At 44.4% G+C, this 23,079-nt stretch overlaps 1 protein-coding gene across 4 annotated transcripts; it reads left to right on the top strand.

Annotated features, from left to right (window-relative positions):
* The first annotated feature begins 29 nt into the window (after window positions 1-29).
* Window positions 30-20,015, top strand: ARHGAP19 (Rho GTPase activating protein 19). 4 transcript variants are annotated; one of them, XM_081006742.1, is made up of 13 exons: window positions 108-179; window positions 4,309-4,512; window positions 5,165-5,265; window positions 6,883-7,139; window positions 11,904-11,984; window positions 12,303-12,512; window positions 12,816-13,042; window positions 13,226-13,312; window positions 14,019-14,084; window positions 14,572-14,763; window positions 14,903-15,001; window positions 15,231-15,341; window positions 17,686-20,015. In XM_081006742.1, the coding sequence occupies exons 3-13, from the start codon at window positions 5,237-5,239 to the stop codon at window positions 17,740-17,742; spliced, it is 1,416 nt and encodes a 471-aa protein (XP_080862868.1). In that variant the 5' UTR covers window positions 108-179; window positions 4,309-4,512; window positions 5,165-5,236; the 3' UTR covers window positions 17,743-20,015. The 4 variants fall into 4 exon arrangements, with proteins under 4 accessions (XP_080862867.1, XP_080862868.1, XP_080862870.1 ...); XM_081006744.1 differs by lacking the exon at window positions 5,165-5,265; XM_081006741.1 differs by lacking the exons at window positions 4,309-4,512; window positions 5,165-5,265 and having other exon boundaries at window positions 30-179.
* The last annotated feature ends 3,064 nt before the right edge of the window (window positions 20,016-23,079 follow it).

The raw sequence follows: 23,079 nt of genomic DNA on the forward strand, positions 1-23,079 counted from the left end.
TGCCGTGTTCGAACAGGCCAATGGCTGCGCGGCCACGAGGCGGCGGCGGGTGGGACTATTTTGCAAACGACCAATAGGCTTTTGCAGTTGAAGCGACCAATCGGAAGGCAAGGCGGCAGATATGAGATGGCGGCGGAGTCGGCTCTGAGGGGGAGAGGAGGAGAGAAACGAGCGGGCAGGTAGGTCGGTTGGTCTGTCGGCCGGGCGGGCTGAGGTAGCGTGGCGAGAAATCTTTGAGAAGCTGAAGTGGGTCAGGTGAGGGCGGGTTGAGACAGAAACAAGGCATAGGGCATACGAGCCTTTCGCGGTGGTGCCTCAAGCATTTGTGTGGCCTTGGGACGTGGGGCCTGTGGTCCTGCCTCCAGGGCAAGCTGTTTCATAGAGCGGAGGTGCAATGGTCTGAAGCACCCCGTCTGCTCTTGCTCTTTGCCCAGGGGCTGAGGAGAGCGAAGGAGGCAGATCTCCCTCTAGACGCGCCTGGGCGAGGAGGAAGACTGGGGTGGAGCAGAGATGGGAGTGAGTATGGGGCGACATGACAGAAGAATCTGATAACATTACTCGTGGCATAATAGAGGAAGGTTTTCTCCCTCTCTCATAACACTAGGACGCGTGGGCATCCAATATAGCTGGATGTTGGAAGATTTAGGATAGATGAAAGACGAGGTCATAATTGGTCAAATTATGGTACTCACCCTGCCAGGAGGCAGTGATTGACACTAACCTGGACGGCTCGAAAAGAGGATTAGACAAATTCATGGAGGAGAGAGCTGTCAGTGACTGCCAGCCAATATGTGGTTGTGCAATACCTCCACAGTTGGAGGCAGCAAGGGTTCCCAATAGCAGTTGCTGGAAACTTCAGCAGGGGAGAGCAGCCTCACGGTCGTTTCCCACTGTGAGAACAGGTTGCTGGACTAGATCCAGCTGGCTCGTCTTATGTTCTTATGAAGGGAAATCCTAGTGATTCGGGACTGGGAAAGGTTTTAGGGTGGTTGTTGGGTGGGATGAAGGAGACATACAGAGGATGTCAAAGTTCCAATCTAGTTGACATGTGGTTCTTCTAGATATTTGTTTTATTTATTGCATTTATATACAGTACCAGTTTTTTCTCCAAGGAGCTCAGGGTGATGTACATGGTTCTTCCCCTTCCTCATTTTATCCTCACAAGAAGCCTATAAGTAGGTTAGTGCCGAGAGACAGTGACTGGACCAATGTCACCCAGTGATGTTAATGGCCGAGTGAGGAACTGAACCCTTGGTTTTCTAGGTTCTAGTCTGGCACTAGCCACTATGCGACACTGTCTTTCCATGTGCCAGTGTGCCCGCCTAAAGTACAAAGTGTGGTTTTCTGCCCTAATTTCAAAGGAATAGTGTTAATGCAGAGCTAATGTGGTGTACTGGTTAGTGTAGGACTAGAATCTGGGAGACCAGGCTTCATATCTCTGCTTGACCCACTGGGTGACTGTGGGCCAGTCAACCTCTCTCAGCACTAACCTACTCATAGGCTTGTTGTGAGGATAAAATGGGGAGAGGAAGAAGTATGTAGCCATCTTTAGCTCCTTGCAGAAATTGTTGGATGTAAATATATCAAGAAATAAATGCAATGTGTTAACGGGTTAATAATATAACCGTTGCTACTTTGCTACAACCGTTGCTAATACAACCATTTGCTATGAATAGTTGTGCCACTACTAGAAGAAAGGTGGTAAGTTCCTTGTGTAATAAAATAAAATTTCTATTCTAGAAACATCCTCCTTGCTTTGTGACCTTTTGATTTTTTTCCAGAGCTTCAGCATGTTTATTCTTCTCATCCTGTAGGTTAAATGGCTTCTTTGCTCAAGCTTGATGGAGTCTGCTGTAGAGTTAATAGTTTATTTTCTGCTATATTTTTCAGAGAGCACCAGTTCTTTTTTTAGGAGCTGCAGTTGGAGCAATTGTGTTTGATCTTACAATGTAATCTTCGAAGTCATCCATTAGCTTAGGCCTTTGATACAGACAGCATGACTGTTTGTAAGAAATGCCAAAATGAATGCTCAGTATTCATTTCTCCACAACAGGCATGTTTTATTAAGCAGTTGGTTCTTCCATAGTTTATTTTCTGACCACCCTTCACTGTTAAAAGGCCTTTCTTTGCAATCACTTTTAATGCCTTTATTCCTTGAAATATGGTGCTGCAAGGCTCTGATATTGACCCTCTGGAAGTTGGAGATTACAGGAGGAAAGTTTTCTTAACACTTATTTTATGGCATAACCTTAAAGGGCTGCAATCCTTCAGATGCATGAAGTGTTATCCTGAGTTGCAGGTATATGTACACATCGTTGGTGAGGATTAAAATCAGAGGAAAATGAAATGCAAAAAGTATGAACAATAATAATTATTAGCTTTTCATTCTCCAAACAGTAGTTGATGATAGCACAAGCATCCTATCACTGATACAAATATACCATGGTTCAAACCACAGATTACATTGTCAATATTTTATATGTTAAGCAGACACTGTTCTGTGCGTAATCAATTCTTATCAATATTTCCCCCCTGGGCCAATTGCTCCTTGCAATATCTTTTATTGTTAAATTAACTGTTCTACTTATTAATATCCCTTTGTACCTGCCGTGACTGAACAATCATCTTCTACTGTGGCCTTACCTCGAATGCTTGTGGGTGTTCTTCACCTTATTTATATTTATTTATATGTATTTTATAGCCTACTCCACCCTGTAATCCCATGTTGAATTGCATACAATTAACATGCCTTGCCATATATTGAAGCATATCAAAGCAAGCAGCATCAGTAACAAAACTGCAGTGGAATGCATATTCTTAATTAATCCTGTACCCCCAAAGACCTATGCAAAGAAGTGTGTCTTGACCCACTGACAATGTAGTTACAATAATACAGCCAGATGCATCTTAGAGGAAAAGCATGGCACAAGCTAGGGGCCACATCAAAGAAGGCCCTCCCACACTCTGTCATGGCCCAAACCACCTGTAGGATCTACACTGCAGACCTTAACACCCAGGTGAGTCAGTACGTATTAGAGGTGCTCTTCAGATATTTCAGCTCCAAGTATTAGGTACTTAAGCACAGGGTCCTAAGCACCAAGTTAAAAGTTCTGGAAGCTGTCAGAGGCTCTGCCTTGTGCATGACTGAAAAAATATATGCTACTATAAGAAGCCTAGATGTTGCTTCAGTTAAAGCGATCACATAATTCCATTAGTCTGTCTTTCTATTGAGCCCAGCTCCCCTTTGTTTTGCTATGGCACTAGATCAAAGTCCTTGAGGATTTTATTCCATTCACAAAAGTCTTCTCATTCATGTCATTGTCACTCATCCTTCCCCCCCCCGCCCCAACCCCTTCATGAGCAAAACATTGCCCTTGCTAATTTGGTTTTTTTCAACCTTGGTGACAAAAACCAAATAATCTTTTCTTCCTTCTCCTGGACACCCGCTTTCTAACTGGACACAAAGAATAGAGAGGGGGTAAAGCAGCAACACTGAAGGTTATTGCACTGGTGATTGCAATACTACGGTGATAAAAGAAGAGAATCCAAGCTGCAAAGCAAACAAGATTGCTCCACCTGCCCACACCAGTAACTGCTCTTTTCTAATATTATGCAAACTGGGGGAGTGGGCTGTACACATCCTCCTCCTCCTTTAACATGGCTGCAGTACAGGGCTTTTTCTATTGTGTATGACTGGGCTGTCTGAGAAGGGTTCTGATTGTATGTGCTGTCTCGCATTTCCATTTAATTAGCGTTAATAATAGGCAGGCATATTTTTGTGCGGGGGAGTGTTGCTGATAAAGTGACCTTTCAAAATTACAAAGGCCAGTAAAATTTAGCACGGAATAAGGGGGTTTAGGGCTGTTTCCAGCTGTGAGGTCTCTAATCATAAAATTGGGTTGGATTTTAGTTGTCAGGGCAAGACAATAAATGGACTGCAAGCCCATTTCTTTGTTACGGTATGCCCCAAATGCATGGAGGATTAAAGAATTAAAACAAGGGGAAAGCTGTACTCCAAAGATCCTTCAGGCTGGTTTCAGATGAGAAAAAGGCAACAAGAAGAGATGGAATGTAACCTCTAATTATTTATGGTATTGTTTTCTTTTGATTGTTAGGTTTTTGAGAGTACCTAAAATAAAATTTAAAAATAAATTGGGTGGGGGGAGACAACAAATGATGGAGGCAGGCTGTCCCATGCTCTTATACAATGTACATCAAATGTAGTTACACACTGGGGAGTGAAAAAAATGAAAAGGGGAGATTTTAAAAAGATTTCTTTTTATTAATTATTTTGTTCTTTACTTGTAGCCAGCCTTTTGCCAGCCCTTCTAACCAGGGCAGGTTAGAAAAATATCACAACTAAAAGAGTACAATTGTATTAAAACCTCAAAAAATCTAACCACAAAATTCATCAGTAATGCAATTGACAAAACAACAGCCCAGGATAGTAATTGAAGAGGAGGGAGGATATCCACTCAACCAAAGGCCTGCATAAAGAAAAGTAGGAGTGTAGTAAGTCTAGATGGAGATGATGCATGAAAGGTTTCTAGTAACTGGGAATGGTGATGTCAGTGAAAGAAGTAACAAATTTGGGGGTTAAGTGCTAAGGTTGCAAGCTTTTGGAAGTCTCCAGCAGTGAGTGACATCAGATCCACCAGGTAGGGCACAGTCATGAGGCACTAAGGCAAAAACAAGAATTTTATGCAGAAGATGTGGAAGGAAAGTCAGTAGAGATAAGAGTTTATATATTGTGTGAATACGCACACACATACACACACACACACACACATGCATATACACATAATATACTGGACATGAATGAGGGGAATGTACCAGCATGAGTCCAAGAGCTATTTTCAACTGCGATGTCTAAACTATTGTGAGGGTTTGCTTAAAGTTGATGAATTCTTAAAAGTAATTGTTTAAAATCATTGGCAGAGTCTCAATGAATATGACAAGGACACTTTTCTCTATTCAGTGTTCAAGTCTGATGCAGGTGACATGCCTAGCGTTCCATCTGTCACTTTCTGTGGGGTAGGAAAAGTGGAGAAGAAGTTGGTTAGCCTGAGTTCTGCTTTGGCTCCATATCAAGGTTGATGCATTTGTGCCAAGAGGGCTAATAAATGAGTCTTTGTGTTGTTTAGTGTGCATGGAATTTGCATAGGCTGTGCTGGAGCAGGCAGATCTGTTTCTGAAAACAAGGAGCAAGTTCTTCTCGCTGTGTCTCTGCTTTCCAATGCCTCATCAGAAGCTTTCTGCACTTGTGTAAGCAATCTGACTTTCTGTGTTTATTAAGTAATAGGGGCTATCAGATTTCCTAGAAGTTTAGATTTGAAACCCCACAAATAGGTATTGCATGAATGACAGTCAAATTTAGTTCAGTGGATTTTCTTTAATGTTTAGATCATGACTGGGACACAGGGGAGGGAAGGGTGAATAACTGGCATAGCTATTCTGTGGAGTGATCAGTTTTATTGGGTGAAGACACTAACTACTGCATTAAGCAAGTAGAGAAAAGTTGGATCTAATTAGATTACAATGTGTTTTGGACAAAACGTACTTAGTGGTGGAGCTGGCCTGGGCTGACATGTATAAGACAGCAGAATGTGCTGCAAGTGGGAGGTCAATCGACAATCATTCCCAGCTGCTTGAGCTGAACTGCTCCATCTTGTCCTCGGCTTGTTAAGCACGTCAAACTGCAGGGTAGTCTACCGAGCAGTACTGGAATCAGACTGCACTTGGCAGCCAACTCACCAAGTGGTTGGAGAAAGCAGTACTTCTCCATGCTTTGCTGCTTTTGGAGTGATTTTGCCAACTTAATTGCCCCAATTAAGAACCTACTGTCCAGTTACAACTCACCCCTAGGCTGGCACTGCAGCAGGGTATTACCTACAGGCTTTCAGGTAATCTTCGTAAAAATATCCCACTGCATCACGGCATTCAAGTGCATAAGAGATAATTTGGTTAAATTCATGTGACAGCCTTTCTTCCTGTGTGTCTTTAAATGTTTGACTTGCAACAAATTTTTCATAATACTTCACCTCTAAGAAAACAGATAATTATATTTGTTGAGTCCAACTGAACCCCCTCATAAAACAGGAATTTGCTCTCTTTGCATAGAGAGAAACCTTGCACAGAATGTCACGTCTCAGAAGATGATGCAATCTCTACCTCAAATCTGTTCTAGATTATTTTCATACATGCTTAGTAATTTGGAATGTAAGTTAAATTGTTGGTCTTTTTGTTAAATATTTTGATTAGGATCTCAATACCAAACTTTGGCCAGTTATAAGGTCTTGCCCTCTGTAGGGTCTGATATGACAGGTGAGTGCATCCCTCAAACAGTTAGAGACCATGCTGAAGGACTACCTGCAGGTTGTACTTGATTGATTGCTAAATGATGTGCTATCTGGTCAGCCCCACCTGACTTGATTTATACATGTTGTGCTTGTATCTACAACAAGGATAAGAAGCCTCAGGCCCCGGGGACCAAATGTGGCCCTCCAAGCCTCTCTATTCAGCTCTCAGGACTCTGCCAAAGCCCGTCACCAGCCCTGCATCCTCAAGTGCTTTTATCTGGGTTGAATCTATTCTTAATTATTGTAACATCACTTTCTTGCCTTGCTGCAGGGCTTTGTGTGTGTGTTTTAGAAACTTTTACGTGGTGGATGTACCTTATTGTATAAAAACTCACATACCTGCCTCTGGCTCTACCCTCCACTGGTATGTGGCTCCCAGGAAGACTGTCCATGAGGGAATGCTGTCCTCAGGCTGAAATAGATTCCCTACCCCAGATCTGCAGGTGGCTCCTGCGTAGCTGAGTATTTTAGTTTGTTTTCAGGTATGTCTCCCAAAGTAATGTATCTTTGTTTCTCTCCCAAGTGATGCCATTTGCAGTTTAGTTATCTGCAATGACTCCTCCCTTCAGCGGCATCAGATCATCTTCAATCCAGACTTCTTTGTGGAGAAGCTGCGACATGAGAAGCCTGAGGCATTCACAGAGCTTGTGGTCAGTAACATCACCCGGCTGATTGACCTGCCTGGAGCAGAGCTAGCCCAGCTGATGGGACAGGAGGACCCTCAGTTGCCTGGCACATCCTCAGGGTTTTTCCGTTCCCTGATGTCTCTGAAACGCAAAGGTGAGCCTGATGTGTTGGCTAAGATTTTCCCCTTAATTTTTTGATGTTAAGCCTTGGTACCCTGGGTACAGCCTCTGCTAAGTGTCCCACATATGTGGCAACAACTCCAAGGAAGTCTGTGAAAACTTTTCTGGTCCAAGTACAGTGCAGACCAGCTCCTTATTAAAAGAAAATAAGAAGGGCAGTACAGGCAATTCTCATTTTACATGGGGGTTCAGTTCTGGACCCCTGCATGTGTTGGCGGGGCGTGCGCAAGCCCATTCTACTCCCACCCTGTTCCACCCCTGTTCTGCCCCTTTCCAGGACATCTTTATGATGCTTCAGGGCTACTTCTGGGTTTGGCGCTGTGTGCATGATTATGCGTCATTCGGACACTGCTAAATCGGTCATTGCCTGTAAGACAATGACAATGTTTATTTAAATACTTGATTTACACAAGGGGTGGGAAACCTGTAGCCCTAAGATACTGCTGGACTCAAAGTTGCATCAGTCCCAGCCAGCACGGCCAATGATGATCAGGGATGATGGGAATTGTAGTCATCAATATTTGGAAGGCCACAGGTTCTCCACCCATGGTTTTCTTTATCATCCCTTTCAATTCCATTCTTATGGAGGACAAAGCTCTTGTTTCGGCAGCCATAATGGTGCCACCCATGCTAGAAGGTAGTATATGCATCTTAATTTTTTTTAAAGCAGGTTTAAAAAAAAGTACCGAAACAGAAAGGGAAAAACTGCATGGGTGTGTGCTCCTATGGAAGGTTGGAAGAGGAGGTGGAAAGCAGCAGAGAGTGAGGAGGGTGTGGTGTGCAAAGATGCCTGCCCACAACATGAGATCCACTTTTGGGGGTAGTTTACTACATACAGCTGCAATAGTAACAGACTGCGCCTCTTGTTTCATCTGGAATAGGAGAGCTGGGGAGAGACCTTGGCTTGTTGGGTTGAAATAACGACAGACGAGTAGCAAGTGTCATGTGAGAGGCATCTCTCGAGCCAGCCCCGAGAAGACTCTTTTATTGAATATTACAACATTGCCACAGGTGCGCTCGTTGCTGATTGGTTGACACAAACACAAAGCAACTTGTTGCTGATTGGTTAACACAAGTACAAAGCAAAGGTTACATATAGGCATTAATCACCAATAGATTAAAGGCTGGGAAAGGGAGCACAGAACTAGACAGGCATGAAACCTCCTAATTAAATTATAACTGGTGATTGATATAGCAAGACTAAAACAATTACTAATGATTGATCATAACATGAAATAATATTATAATCGCGTTCCGTAGATGTGGTCAACTATGCATTAAGAACAGGTCAGAGTATAATGTTTTCATGAACTTAATATGAACTGAACATCCTAGGGAGATGAGGGAATGTCTTGGTATTTAGAACGGGTTGTGCAGCATGTGCAGAAGCAGAGAAAAGCTTAGAAGCAAGACTTCCCATCATGCCACAGTCATGTGCAGAAGAAGCAAGACTTCCCATCATGCCAGAGTCATGTGCAGAAGCAGAGCTTCCCTTCATCTCCCCCTTTCTTTTCTTGTTTGCGAGGTGTTCTGGGTGAATAAGACAAAAATACTTCGGGATACGTGGTATGCCAGCGCATGCCCGAAATAAGTTCGCCAGGGTTGACGGGACAAAAATACTTCGGGATACGTGGTATGCCAGTGCATGCCCGAAATAAGTCCGTCCACATCTCCCCTAATGTTTACTGTTGGTGCTGCCATTTCGCAAAGTAGGCAGCAATGATTTTATTGGGTGGCTGAGGGGGAGAGAGAAGCCGAGACTTATGAGTCCAGGAATGCATTGGAGGAAGCAACATAGCAAAATTAATATACATATTATGACAATGGCATATTGAAAGAGATTACAAAGCCAAGTCAGGTTTGGCAACCAAGCGGTAAGCCACTGGGTGAAAGAATCCCAGAGGCCAGAAAATCCAACATCCTGTTTAATGTGGTGTGTAAGATTTTGCAAATGAGAGATTTGGCTTTGAATGGCTTTAGAATTATCAGTAATATTGAAGCAACACATGTCGGCCACTTGTTCACAGCCATAATGATGAAGCATCAATAAATAATCGATAGCAGCGCGGTTTTGCAGAAGGCCATGCTGGAGTTCACTCTGTTCTTTATTCAAAAGGTGAAGAGCTTGAGAAGTATAATTCAGGGCTTTTGCTGCAGAACAAGCTAAAGAATTAATGTTCCTACTATTGTGTACAGCCAATCCAGGGACTCCTAGGAGAGAAACAGAGATATATTCAGACCTACTGGGAAGAGAAATTGAATCATCACAATTGTTAGTCAATTCAATAGAGCGGCGATATCGAGAGCGGGTCAAATGATGCTTTTTGGGTAATACGATGGACAAACGGCTTAAGCAACAGGGTGTTCCATGGCTGATGTTTGCTGGAATGTAATTAAATGTATAGCCAGGACACGACCAGAACCAGCCTGCAGGTAGTTCTGTGTATTTATATACATAAGAAATATTCACATAATTAGAGCAGTGGAAATTATCCTTGCCCATTTTTACACAGTTGGTTTTTGTGCAATTTACCATACGAGCGCAAGTGACATTAAAAGAAGCCACGTATGGGGTCAATAAGTCAATGGCCAGAGGTGGGCGTCGGTGCACTTGGTTACCCCAGACATAGTAACCGGAATAACTAAGGGTGCGGAGAGAATCATTTTGGGGTAGGGATGAGAAAAACCAGGTATCATTTTGTATATCAAAAGGGTCATGGCAAACAGGGATAAGGCAGGAGATGAGGCACAGAAGCAAATTCTCAGGGGTTGCTTCAAGCTGCTTTTCCTTTCTAAGCGGTTCAGCCTGAAATGGGAGTGATTTTATCTGGCCCCACGCCATACCGGGGTGGTTGATTTGCAGTTGAGGGGGAGTGCAAGCTTACTCATTAAATTGAATGGTAGCCTGTAATTGTTGTAGTAAGTCTCTGCCCCACAGATTGAGGTGGATTTTCAGAACACAGGGCTGGATATATGCAATGGTTTCAGAGCTATCAGGCAGAGAAACAGGCAGCCACTGTACAGTTTTGGAAGAGGTTTGAGGTCCACCTACACCCCAAACTGCAGAGGCAGACTCAAGGGGCCACGTGGGGTCCCAGCAACTGCTGGAAATTACAGAAATGTCCGCGCCCGTGTCAATCAAGCCTTCCAGAACCTTGCCATTGATTATATACTTACGAAGAAGCTTCTGTTCACCAATCCGCTGGATTACAGCTAACAGCTGTGGGGGAAAAGGAGAGAGCTCGTGCAAATTACTATCCATAATAGAAGCAGTAGGGTGAGAAGGGAGCACCACCAAATGCGCCCAGGACTCACCCTTCTTTAACTGCATGGGCATATGGCTCCAAATTTGAACCATTATTGTGCCCACATAGTCAGGATCCAGTACTCCTGGAATAACCTGGATTCCTTCTTTGGCCGCAGAAAATTTGGGTAAAATTAAGCCTGCGACTTTAGGAGGTAGTGGGCCTGCCAATTGGGTGGGCATAAGCACAATTTCACCAGGTAAAACAGTGTCTTTGGTCTCTTGATTGATCAAATCAATGGCAAATTCAGAGGGTGTATTTTTAGAAAAAATTTCAGCAGCGGAAACTAAAGGCAGAAAGCTCTCTATTTGTCCTGGCCCGAGAGTGGGGCCGCTATGAAGTTTCCCGGACTCCTGCATTGATTAGCCCAATGATAGCCTTTCCCGCATTTCGAGCATTTTTTGGAAGGCTTAGCCTTGTTGGCAGCTCCATTCCTGTTTGCCCCCACGCCAGGGGCTCTGCATTGTTTAGCGAAATGGCCTGGGCGCTTGCAATTGTAGCAGTTGCCGGTAGGCTTATTGCTAGCCTGGATTGCGCCGGCAAGCAAAGACATCGCATGGCTCTGGCTACCAACATCCGCACAAGCTTGAATCATATCGGCCAGGTCATATTTAGGGCGATGTATGATTGACTGCAACGCTTTCTTGCAATCGGTGTTTGCATTTTCAAAAGCCAATATTTTCATCAATTCATTTTGAGCTGTAGTGTTATCAATCTGCCTAGTGACTGATTCTTTCAATCTTTCTATAAACTGATGGTAGGGTGTTGCTTAATATTAACAAAGGAGCTCAGCGGTTGCCCTGAGACAGGGACTTTCTATTCCCCTTTAAAGCTGCTAAACGTATATGGCAGTGTTCTGCTAATGCTTCCTCCCACCCCTCCTCCGCCATGTGCTCCCCACACCCTCCCCAGAACTGCTCCAGAGAATTGAGGGAACACATTGAACAGAATTTGGGGCATGTGAGGAGAGAAGAGAAACATCAGCCTACAGGTATCTAAATGGAGTTCCATGTGCTGAGGCTGTGTACCTATGAATTCCAGATGATGGAGACAAATAGGGAAGACCATCATTGCTATGAAATGTTCAATTTGGCCTGCTGGAAACAGAATGCTTGTCAAGATGGACTTTGGGTTTGCTCCAGGAAGTTTGTTTTTATATATTGCCTATCCTCTGTGGAATCTGTTCCTTTGGGTCATTTTGAAACAGATCCAAGTTTAGAAAACCCAAGTATCTGTTTTACAGCATACTTTCCTTTCCAGATCACAGTAAGAGTTTTTTGTTTGCTTTTTTAAAAAAACCTGAGGAGATGAGGAGTAGCCTTTGCAAGAGAAAAGGTCGAAGTGAACACACAGTGAACTGGGGCTTTTTAATTCTGGGTCTCACAACAGTTGATGATGTTGGCTACTCATTATCTCCTCCTTTTCATCTCTAGAGAAAGGGGTGGTTTTTGGAGCTCCACTGACTGAAGAAGGTATTGCTCAAATATCTCAACTGATAGAGTATCTGCATAAGAGTAAGTGGTTTGTGGTTTCCTTTCTATCTTTGTTTAGTCAAGGATAGTGGACTGGTCTGGGGGCACAGATTTAACTCACTTCTGAGCTGAAGAAGTCCTAGGAGCTATGTGATTCTAGACACTAACCTTTTCCTCCCCCCCCCCCATCAAATGTTTAGTGATTTTTTTGTACTAGACCTCTGTAGGATGTTCACATAATGTGGCAGGAAGATAAGGAAAGTATAAAAGGTTAAGAAGCTTTGTCAATATACTAGAAGAGGACAACATTTTATCTAACATATTCTTGATACGCCTTTTGTCTTTCTTCTCATGGTGCAGATCTGCGGGTTGAAGGCTTGTTCCGAGTGCCAGGAAACAGTACCAGGCAGCAGAACCTGAAAGAAGCCTTGAACAGTGGGACAGAAATTGACTTGGATTCAGGGGAGTTTCACTCCAATGATGTGGCCACTCTGCTGAAGATGTTCTTGGGAGAATTACCAGAGCCTTTGTTGACCCATAAACATTTCCATGCACACCTCAAAATTTCAGGTGAGTCAGCCTTGGAGGGAAGTGGGAACCAGCCCACAGGTTGTTAGCATCAATAATTTGGGGTTTGCCTTGTTCAGTGCTAAAGCTGTTGGGTTAGGATCAGAGAAAGGCCTACTTTCTCTGCCCATGTCATAATAGGAATATATAAGCATGAAACCTTTGGGATTTCTGATTTATGCTGAGGAAAAGAAGAGTGCAAAGGAGTGTGATGGCAAGTTGGGAATGGGCAGTTGATAAAATAGTGTATAGTTTCCTGAAATGTGTGTGCAGCTGAAGTTTCTTGAGATGTTTTCCTGTTAATAGATCTGATGCAGTTTGATGACAAGGGCAACAAGACCAACATACCTGATAAGCAGCGTCAGATTGAAGCACTGCAGCTCCTCTTCTTGATCCTGCCAGCCCCCAATCGCAGCCTGCTCAAATTGCTGTTGGATCTGCTTTATCAGACAGCCAAAAAGCAGGACAGGAACAAGATGTCAGCTCATAACCTGGCTCTTATGTTTTCACCTCACATTTTGTGGCCTCGAAATGTAAGTGGTGTTAGATTTTTAGGCAGCAGTACAAAAAACCAGGCTGGGAAGGAGTTCATCTGTCCTATCCCAGCTTGGCTGCTGTGTCCTAACTCCTGAAAATAAACCTACCTGTACCAGGGAGCTTGCATCTTACTTACACTCTCCTAACGATTCTGCTTTGGTGTTTCCCACTGTTGCCAGGTGACTGCCAGTGACCTACAGGAAAACATTCCCAAGCTAAATAACGGGATGGCTTTTATGATCAAGCACTCACAGAAGCTCTTCAAGGTAGGTGCTTCAAAAGGAAGGGACAATCTCTATCTCTCTTTCAGTATCTGCTTAGCAAATGTCTCAGGCTGTCCCCTCCTGGGGGAAAATATGTTCTGTGCACAGTCCTGACACTGTCAAGCCTGACATCTTTTTATCTATTACTTCCTTGGAGGTGCTGTGTACTGTGCCTGCTCCCTTTGCTGGGTAGATCACAAGTGGCACTGATATGTGAAAACAAGGCCTCCTATTCTAAATGGCAGGATATCCTGCACATGTGAGTGTCCTTGTAGTTACCATACCAAACTCTGCCTTAACCAGGCAGTGCCCCTTTCCTGATCAGTTACTATCATGGCCTCTGAGGCTGCTCTCTGGGTCCTCATCTGTCCCTCTTTGCCATTTAGCTTAATAAATATCCCTATTAATGGCTAAAATCTCTAGAAAACTAGGCAGGTTCACATTTAATTGTCAAAAAGTAAGACTCCTAAAGCATCTGGTAGCATGCAACATATCTGAGATGATAAAGGACTGAATGTTTGCCCTGGGTGACCCTCCTCCCTATAAAGGAAGCATGCTTCAGAAGATTTTGCATGGATTTCATTCAAAGATGAAGTTGCTGGTCTGGCGGGGTGAGTGCCTGGAGCAACTGCTATAGGATGGAACCTCAGAGTTAGGGAGACTTTAGCTTAATTGTGTCTGACTCCTTCTGTTTCACTCTCCTTCCAAGGCTCCCTCATATATCCGGGAATGTGCAAGGCTGCATTACTTGGACTCCAGAACACATGCCTCAAAGGTAAGAGCAGTCCATGACATTGGTCATGAAAGGGAGCACCCAACATGGGCACCAGCAGGTCAGCAAACTGATGACTAAAACAGTCTAGTTCATGAGAATTTCCAATAAGGGATTCTTCAGGGGAAATCTATTCCTTAGGAAGGCAGAAAAGATGTAGTTAGACCCCAGTTTTGCCACTTGGACTGCTACATATCCCCTCTAATAAAATGTGTTCGTTAAGCTAAAATTCTAGAGAACGGAACAAATTCTCATTTAACTATCAAAAACAGGACAACATTTAGTATAGCATATGCATATTTTGGGGAGAGAGGAAAAGATTGGGCCCTCAGCTGTTCACCCAGGTCTGACTTTGCTACTGATTATGAAGCTCAGACTACCTTTATTAGTGTGATGAAAGGCAAGATAGCTATCATTGGGAGTGGGGTGCTGATGGTCTTTATAGGACAAAACAGCCTGAAGTGCAGAGTGTTCTTTTGAATTTTTGCAGGATGACTTGGACTTGCCTGTGCCCCGAAATTTCAAAGACTTCCAGCTTCTGAAATTCAAGAAGCGAGGACTGGTGGATCCCTCTGCCCACCAAGAAGACACCCAGCAACATACAGAAGAAGCACTGAAAGAGCTCTTCCACCATGTTCATAATATGCCAGACTCTGCCAAGAAAAAGAAGCTCATTCAACAGGTAGAAGGGAGACTTGGGTAATTGACTGGAGCAAAGAGGCATGAATGGGGCTTTGTGCTTGGAATGGGAACCAGGATCAATCTTTGGGACAGATGGGCAATGCTGCAGAACTAATCATGCTATAAGGTGTGTGTTCTAGTTTCAGAAGCACCCTGAAGCTCTCACTCCTCAGGCAGGTGTACCCACACCCCGGACCCAGAAGCGGGCTCGCACTCGTTCCTTCAGTGGCTTAATCAAGGTATGGCTCTTTCTACCATTAACAATAACTTCAGCTGCAGTGGTGCTGCTCAAGTTACTTCTCGCTGGTGTACATATCGGGCATATTGTCTGCTGTCCAGATGCATAAGCTTTCTGATGGTATGGGGTGTACATATTCAGGCTTCCATAAATAAGCCCTATTCTGTTCTGTTGCCTTTTTCTTTCCGTTCCCCAGTCACAATCCCAGTGTTTTCCTTTTCTTCATACAGCGTAAGGTGCTGGGGAGTCAAGGGTCTTTGGATAAAAAAGGGAAGGATGCAGTTTTGGAATCAGCAGGCATGAAAGAGCAGAAGCACGGCAGCAAGGAGAATGTTAGCATGGTAAGGCCAGCTGGAAGAACAATCACTGTGCACTCATAATGGGGTTGGTTCATGAAGGGGGTTGCTGCTAGCTATTGCCTGCATTTCATATCTGTCTGCACTGATGTGGCGCCCTAAATTATCCTGAGTACAACAGGAAGTCTGGGAATAAGCCTAAAGCTCTAGATGCATCACTCACATGACTAATGGAGCAGCCCTAAGCTGTGTTGGTACTGGGGCCTGGAATATGCCACTGCTATGTGACTGGAATGGCTACTAAATGCAGTACCTGCTCAGCCCTGGACATGAATGGGGAATGGAGGGAAGACACACCAGCCATGACCCCAACTTCCTTGGAAACACTGCTATTGTCCACCAGTTTCAGAATGTAGTAGAAATGATACCTCCCACTCTGCCCAGAAAAAAGGGAGCCAAACCACACTGGCTGGCTTGTGAGTGGAGCCATGCTAGCTACCACCATGCTTCCTCAATACACAGCATCCCAACATGTGAGCCTCAGTAGCACGGCTCCCAAGAGGCCCCAGGCAGCCTTGTAGGAAGGGATCCAGCACCTCAAATACCCCACCCCACATAGTTGCACACCAGCCTCAGATCCCTGGCAGCCCATAGAACCAACCACCCTGTGCCTGATGGCCTCTGCCTTCTGGGTAGCATCCCATCCCTCACTGACTGCCTCATATCCCCTGGCAGCAACACTCAGCCCCCTGGTGCATTCTCAGTAACCCATCTGTGGAGCCAGAGGAAACAGGAAGTGGGGGAACCCAAGTCACATCCAACCTCCCTACCACCCTCCTTCCAAGAGTTGCATCCTAAAGCCACTTGAACCTGATTCAACACTTATGGAACATTGATTTTTTTTATTGAATGGCACCTGATAGAGTGGATCTGAAAAGATAAAGAGGCATGTACATGGTTACTGACCAATCATCCCAGCAGAGTTTTTGTGCTGAGTGGCTAACCCTACAGAGGAGCAACTGGAAGGGAAATTTTCTGTGCCATGTTTGGTATAAAGATTTACTGTTGATGTTGACATGGATGTGTATTGAAGGGGTACAGGATCCAGCATAAGTGCTGCTTGTCTCTGTTGCCCATAGCTGTGACGCTTTCCAGATACGTATGTCACTGGCTGAGCGTTCTGCCAGCATATCTGTTATGGCAGTGACACATGTGGCATTCTTCCAGTGCACCAGGGTTTCCACTGAATCCTGTAACCCCTGATCCAGTGTAGGAGGGAGCCCTAAGCCCATCTGCCCTGCTGCTCTTAGGTAGTTGAACTCTTTCTTTCCCAGTGTAACAAAAGGCTGTTTTTTTCCTTTCCAAATTTGGGGAATTGAACTTGATGCCTCTGCTCCTATTGGCTGATGGCCATTTTTGCATTTGGATGCTCCTTCCTTCTGAATTAAGGCTCCATATTTTTTTCTGGAGCAGCTTAATTTCGAGAAGTTTGGCAGACAAGTGTGTGACACGGCAGGCTAGTAAATTATGCAGCATGAGTAAGATCATGTTAGAAGTTGACTTGAATTTAGGCAGGCCAGTTGCTGGCAACTGAACCATCCTATCTTAGAGAGTGACAGCAAGGTTCAGAGGTTAGAGTTTTCTCATCTTCCCTAGTTACAGAAACCTGCTTCCTCTCCAGCCATCAATGTGATCTGAGCAAGTCTTAGGTCCCCTGAGGACAGGAAAGGGGAGTTCAATTCTGTATGTATACATTACCATGTATAAGCAGCAGCAGCTTGCAATCTCATGTTCTCCTTTTTGGTATGAAGCCTATGGACTTACAGAACTGCCTTTTGGAATAATAGAATCATAGAATTGTAGAGTGGGAAGGAATCCTAAGGGTCATCTGGTCCAGCTCCATACAATGCAGGCATCCTGCCCACAGCCACCCCTGGGTGGGTCTGAACCATCAACCTCTGGTTAACATCCAGACACATTGACCCATTGCACCACAGAGGCTGCAAAGATTCTTTTTAAGTGTGTGATGTGTGTCTGTAGCTTGATGCCTAAACTCATTGCCAAGAATTGACCAAGAAGCTGCTGTCAGGATGGTTAACTTTTATCTGACAGATAAAACTAGTGAATAGATTTAAAGTGTTAATGTTAGTCCTCAAACTGCCTTGAGTAGGCTATTTCTGTTGGCAGCATCCGTGAATGAAAGGAAGATGTGCAGAGAAGCAACCAAGCTAGAAGAGTGGGTTAAAATGGTCCTTAGCCTTAAATCTGCTCTTCTCAACAGGAAGTAGAGGTGTAATGTGGTGAAATGTTTCCGTGGCTTCCTATCCTTTCCTAATGCTTGCAAACACAGCTCAGTACAAATGTACTAATTATTCTCCTTCTGGTACAGGACTCCCGTAAATATACTCGATTCCATGGTTCCTCGACAAAGGAGTCTTCCATTTGAAGATCCACTCAATGGTCGGTCTCTCTCTTTATATCAATATATATCTACACACAGCAAAGACTTGCAGCTCTGTGGATAATGTCTGCTACTCCCAAGCTGTGAGTCAGGACTCGCTTATCCCTCTAACCTCACTTATTGGAGCCTGGCCTACAACTGTGTGTCTGCCAGAATAACAGACTCTTCCATTGAACATGAGGAAACCACTATTCAACCACTTGTCTAGCCTGAGAATGGACTGGACAGTATCTGCAGTATAGCCTCTCTTTGGAGAGGTTGCTTTGTATGCCTTGTTCTCTCGGCTGTCCATCTTTCTAACAGTTCTTTGGGACTTGGCTTACACTGTCCTGTTTTGTGGCTGGTGTTTGTTTGTTTGTTTTTTGATTTTGGCTTTTAGTGTGTACGCACACTGTTTCTTTTACCTCTGCAATTCCCATTAGCATCCACAGTAGAGTCAAGCTTTCAGATCCCCTTGGCAGCTAGGCTCATCTTGGCCTCTCTTTGTATGGAAGTCTCTCTGTTGTGGTTACTGATGGGATTTGAGAAGTAGCTGTGCTCTTAGCTGCCTCTCCCAGATTGCAGGGATCTCCCTCAGGCCTGTGGCTCATCTGTCACAAATCCCAGCGTCGGACGTATCCGAACTTAGACATCTTAAACCAGGGATGCGGGGAGCCTGTGGCACTCCAGATGTTGTTGGATTCAGTCTCCAGTTAGCCCAGCCAGCATGTCCTATTATTGGGGATGATTGGGAATTGTAGTCCAGCAATATCCCTCATTTAAGAGCAGCGGTAGCAGGAAATAATTTCTGCAAACTGCCCCTTTAAAAAAATAGAGCCCAAGGGCTCCTTGGCTGAATGCTAGCATGTCTGGTGAATCACCTGCAATGTGATTACATCTTTCTCCCCTCAAAAGGCCGCCAGTTCTGTTGCCACAGACACTTGCCTTCCGCCTGCTACGATTATTCTTCCATCAGCGCTGATTGCCAAGACAGCGTTTTGGCTGAGGCTCTGCCTGATGGAGTCTGTTTCACTGCCCCCTACCTGTCACATTCCCATTGTCTGTGGCCCAGGCTCTGATCTACGTTGCTCAGGCAGGACAGGGGGCTGACAGTTTAATGACTAACAATCTGCTGAAAATGCACTGAAAGAGAGGAACTTGCAAATACAGAAGGCTAACTGACTTGCTCCCTGGAGAGGAGGAGAGGCTGTCAAGATGAATAAAAGAAATGTTCCTGTTTCCTTCCATCAACGAGAAGAGGGCAGGTGGGAGGGTGGTGCAGTGCTATAGCAATACTGCTATTTGCAGCTCTGTATTTGCTAAGCTTTCCCCTGCACCTAAAGGAACAAGTGTCTGTCTGGGTCAGGGGTGGTGAACCTGTGGCCCTCCAAGTTGTGTTGGACAAAACGCCTATCAAAACTCCCACCTATTACCAGTACACTGTCATCAGCACCAGCTAATGTGGCTGAGTTGAACAACATCTGGAGGGTCACTTACTATTCCTGATAACTGGCTTCTGCCTTAGTCTCAGAGAGATTTGGCTCAAAGGCTTTTGTAAAGGCACTGTATATTTGAATTTCCTAAATATGAGAGGATTGAGCTTCTTTTTATTATTCTAAAAACAGTCCTAAATCCGTGTTAGGGACCCTGTCAAATGGTCTTCTGATGTGTAGAGATGTATACACCCCTGTTAAAGCAGGGATGGGGAACCTGTGGCCTTCCAGGTGTTGTTCAACTCAACCTCTTGTCACCCACAACAAGTAGCCATATGGTCTGGAGCTGATAAAGAGTTTGGGGTCCGACCACACCCAGAGACTCACAGGTTAGCTGCTTCTATGTTCCTCATCTCCCCAACCCCCAAGCTGGTATGTAGCTTCAGCCAAAGAAGCAGAAAGCTGCTAACACTTGGGAGGTCATAGGCAAGACTGAAAAGTGCCAAAAAAAAAAAAAAAAATGTCAGGGGAAGCAATCATAGTGGGCAAAACCAGTTTCAGCTACTCTAGATCTTAAGCTTGGGTCATTCAGATCTTAGCAGCAATGTAGGTGAAAGCAGGACTGCCCCAATTGTTGTGTCAGTGTTGCTTGTGCAGGTTCTCTGACTGCCCCCATTGTTTTTCATGTTTTACTGTTCTCTTAACTTATCCTTGTGTGGACAACCTTTACTTATTTATGCAATGTAGTAATGTAAGTAAAATAGTATGTTGTTTCTTGTGGTGTATTGCCCTCTGTTAATGTGAAAATCCTACATTAAATACTGGTGGTTATTGGTGCCTTCTTAACAGGCTCTTGCTTAATTTTATTTTTTTATGTAGAATGGAGATCGGATTTAAGAGACGGAGAGTCTGTGACCATAAGTATGACTTTAAAAGTGTGTGCTTCTGGAGCTGGGCTTGACCAGGGGACTCCTGTGCCTGTTCCCTTCCAACTATCAGCAACCCACTTCTTTGCCTCTTGCTCTTTCCCATGATTCTATATTCTTTCCATTACTGGCCCAGCATTCCACAATGGTATAGAAAGTGGGCATCGCATCACACTAGTCCTCATAGACATTGTAAAACAGAAGGGCAAACTTATGGTCCTCCCTTCTGTTATTGGAGGACAACTCTCATCTGCTCTAGCCAGCACAGCCAGTGGTCAGGGATGATGGGCATGGTGGTCCACTAACAGCTAGAGGGTCACTGGTTCCCCATCTCTGCTGTAGAAGGGCTTATGAAAAGACATTTGGGGAAAGAGGGAGCCTGTGTTAGATGATCACTATGGAAAGAAGGTTCATGGACTGAGTTAATAGAGTAGAGAACCAAGACAACAATGCAGTCAGAATCCACCCCACTTCTCCACAAGGCTTAATTAGAGGGGAAGGCATAGTTAGGCTTCCTGCTGGCATTGACCCCTGTTGAAAACCCCTGGAGAGCCACTGCCAGTCAGCCTAGACAATGCTGGACTAGCTGCACCATTTCTCTGGCTCAAGGCAGCTCTACATCCAAGTTATTTCAGAACAAAGTGATGGGGAAGAGGCTATACCTTGCAATCATCCAGCAAGCTACCAATAACTACCTTCTGCCAACCCATGTAGGCAATGCTACTTCTGAAGCATTAACATTGCTAAAACCCAGAGAAGTTATTTGTTGCCATGTGCTGACATTCAAAACTGAGGGAATCCGAGATCCTGAACTCAAACTACTTCCCTGGAGACTGACCTTGGAAAAGGTCCCAAAGCTATCTTTCCTGGAAAATGAAATTTCGTGACAGTTTGAAAGGTCACGGCAACAGTGATGATAGGATGTGAAACCTGGTTGCCTTCCCATGCATGCAAGTGTCTGTCTATAACTGGTGGAAGGACCTGATACTTGTCTGCCAATTCCCTTTCTCCGATATTAAAATCTAAGCAAACAGTACTTTATTCTTGGGAAAGAGAGAAAAAAACTTCTGCTACAGAGCCACAAGAGGGAGCTATTTGCTCATCCATGCCTTGTGATTTCCTGTCTACACACCTTAGCATGATCAGCTGGTAGGTGAAGGGATTGTGACATGAGAGGTGATGGAGCAAAGGATTGCTATTCTCATTCTTGGTTTGGCCAGTTTTAGCAGATGGGGCCCTGTGATTTATTTTCTCCATTGCCTTCACTTGATGCAAACTGCTCCAGATTCCTTAAGCCAAGCAAAATGGGGCCCACACACCAACCCGATGACATGCTGTAATGCAGTTCCTAATGCAGATGAAACGCAACAGCCCTGTAGCAGTTATTAATGACTCCCATCCCAGGACCACCTTCTAGCTAGCCATAAATACAGAGAAGACAACTCCTTGGCATCTCTATCAATAAAGCAGGACAGGACTATTATGCCTCCCTCTCTTGTCGGGCCAGGGAAAGGGTTTGGTGGGCTCCATGCAAAGGAAAATCAAATGGAGTTGAAGAGAAGCAATGCAATGCCCAGTGTACTTCCTTTTGAATCCTTCCTGCCCCCTTCCGGGAGCCAAGGCAATCAGGAAAAACCCTTGAGAACCAAGTCCTCTCCAAAGAGGCATGAGTTTATTGCAGTAAAACTACAGTGTTTGACACTATGGAGAAATATGCCAGACATACTTGGCAACAGCAAGTGGAAAGTTAGCCTAATAAGCAGTAAATTATCCCACTCTTTCCCCGAGGAGGGATAATGAATTTCTCCAAGTAAAGGAACAGAGAGGGGGAGAGAGGGAGAAAGTGTAACAGTGAGTACAAACAGGGTTTCTGGCTTAGAGATTCTACATGGAACAGTAACCAAATTCCCACAAATTTGTCACATGTGTGTGGAATTTGATCCATTTTGTGTAAACGATGGCTAGAATGCGGTGGGGGAATAGCTGGCACATTCTGCAGCATCTGTTAGGAAAGCTATTGTAATAAGAGTCTCTGAGGGTTCCAGGACAATAACCATCTCAAGTCCACGTACCTGCAGTTGAAGCCAGTTTCCTGAGCCACCCAAGTGGTGGGATCTTTCCTTTTGCCCGTAGGAAATAAACTAAGAATCAAGATTACAAATAAATACTTTCTCTGGGCTGGGAGACTGCTACAGTCAATTACCCAAACAACCGTGAAGGCCCTTGGTAGGACCAAATAACAAATCCCAGAAGCTACAACCAAAATAGGCTTCCGTTGTAACCAATAATGTGCTGCAATATGGAACTCTGGGTGGCTTTAAAGGCTGGAATAAAGCCTTATTGGAAGGGGGAGGTGTTGTGTGTCCTCTGACTTGACAATATCAGAACTAAAGGTGGCAGAAATCCAAGTATTTTGCAGCTACTATGAATGCTTTTAACCTACCTTTCAAGGGCATATGTAAATTCCACCTCCACACTTGCATATGTTGTTGGCCACCATGTCGAATCAGCAACCAATGGCTGGAATGGAGTCATATTTTGAAAAATGTACTCTGTCTTTCTGAACCCAGCAGGACATGAGCAAATCTATGCCTTTTTTGCTTGTATTGCCATGTAAACAATAATTAGCATTGGTAGCAACAATGTCCCAAAAACAGGAGTGCAATAATTGTCACAGCCCACTTGCATGAGGGCTGCTCTTATATCAAGGCAATAAGTCTTGGAGAGACCCCTGTAAGTTAAGGAAATGGCAGGAGTGGCCTTCAGGTGACTTGACTAACTGGTGTTCTCAAATATTACTAGTCTTGACACTGAATCTGCCCGTTTTTGACAACAATTACTTCTAGAAGTTGTTCTGGAGATGTGGCAACCATACAGGCTTTGAGTCCAGTTAACCTGGAAATGAAGAGCACAGCAGGCCAAATGCTAGAAAGGAAGTCTTCCCCTAGTGGTTAGAGGCCACTGGAAAGGAGGCAAGATGGGTC

This window comes from Podarcis pityusensis (assembly GCF_964106645.2).
Source record: "Podarcis pityusensis genome assembly, chromosome: 5".
Lineage (NCBI taxonomy): Eukaryota > Metazoa > Chordata > Lepidosauria > Squamata > Lacertidae > Podarcis > Podarcis pityusensis.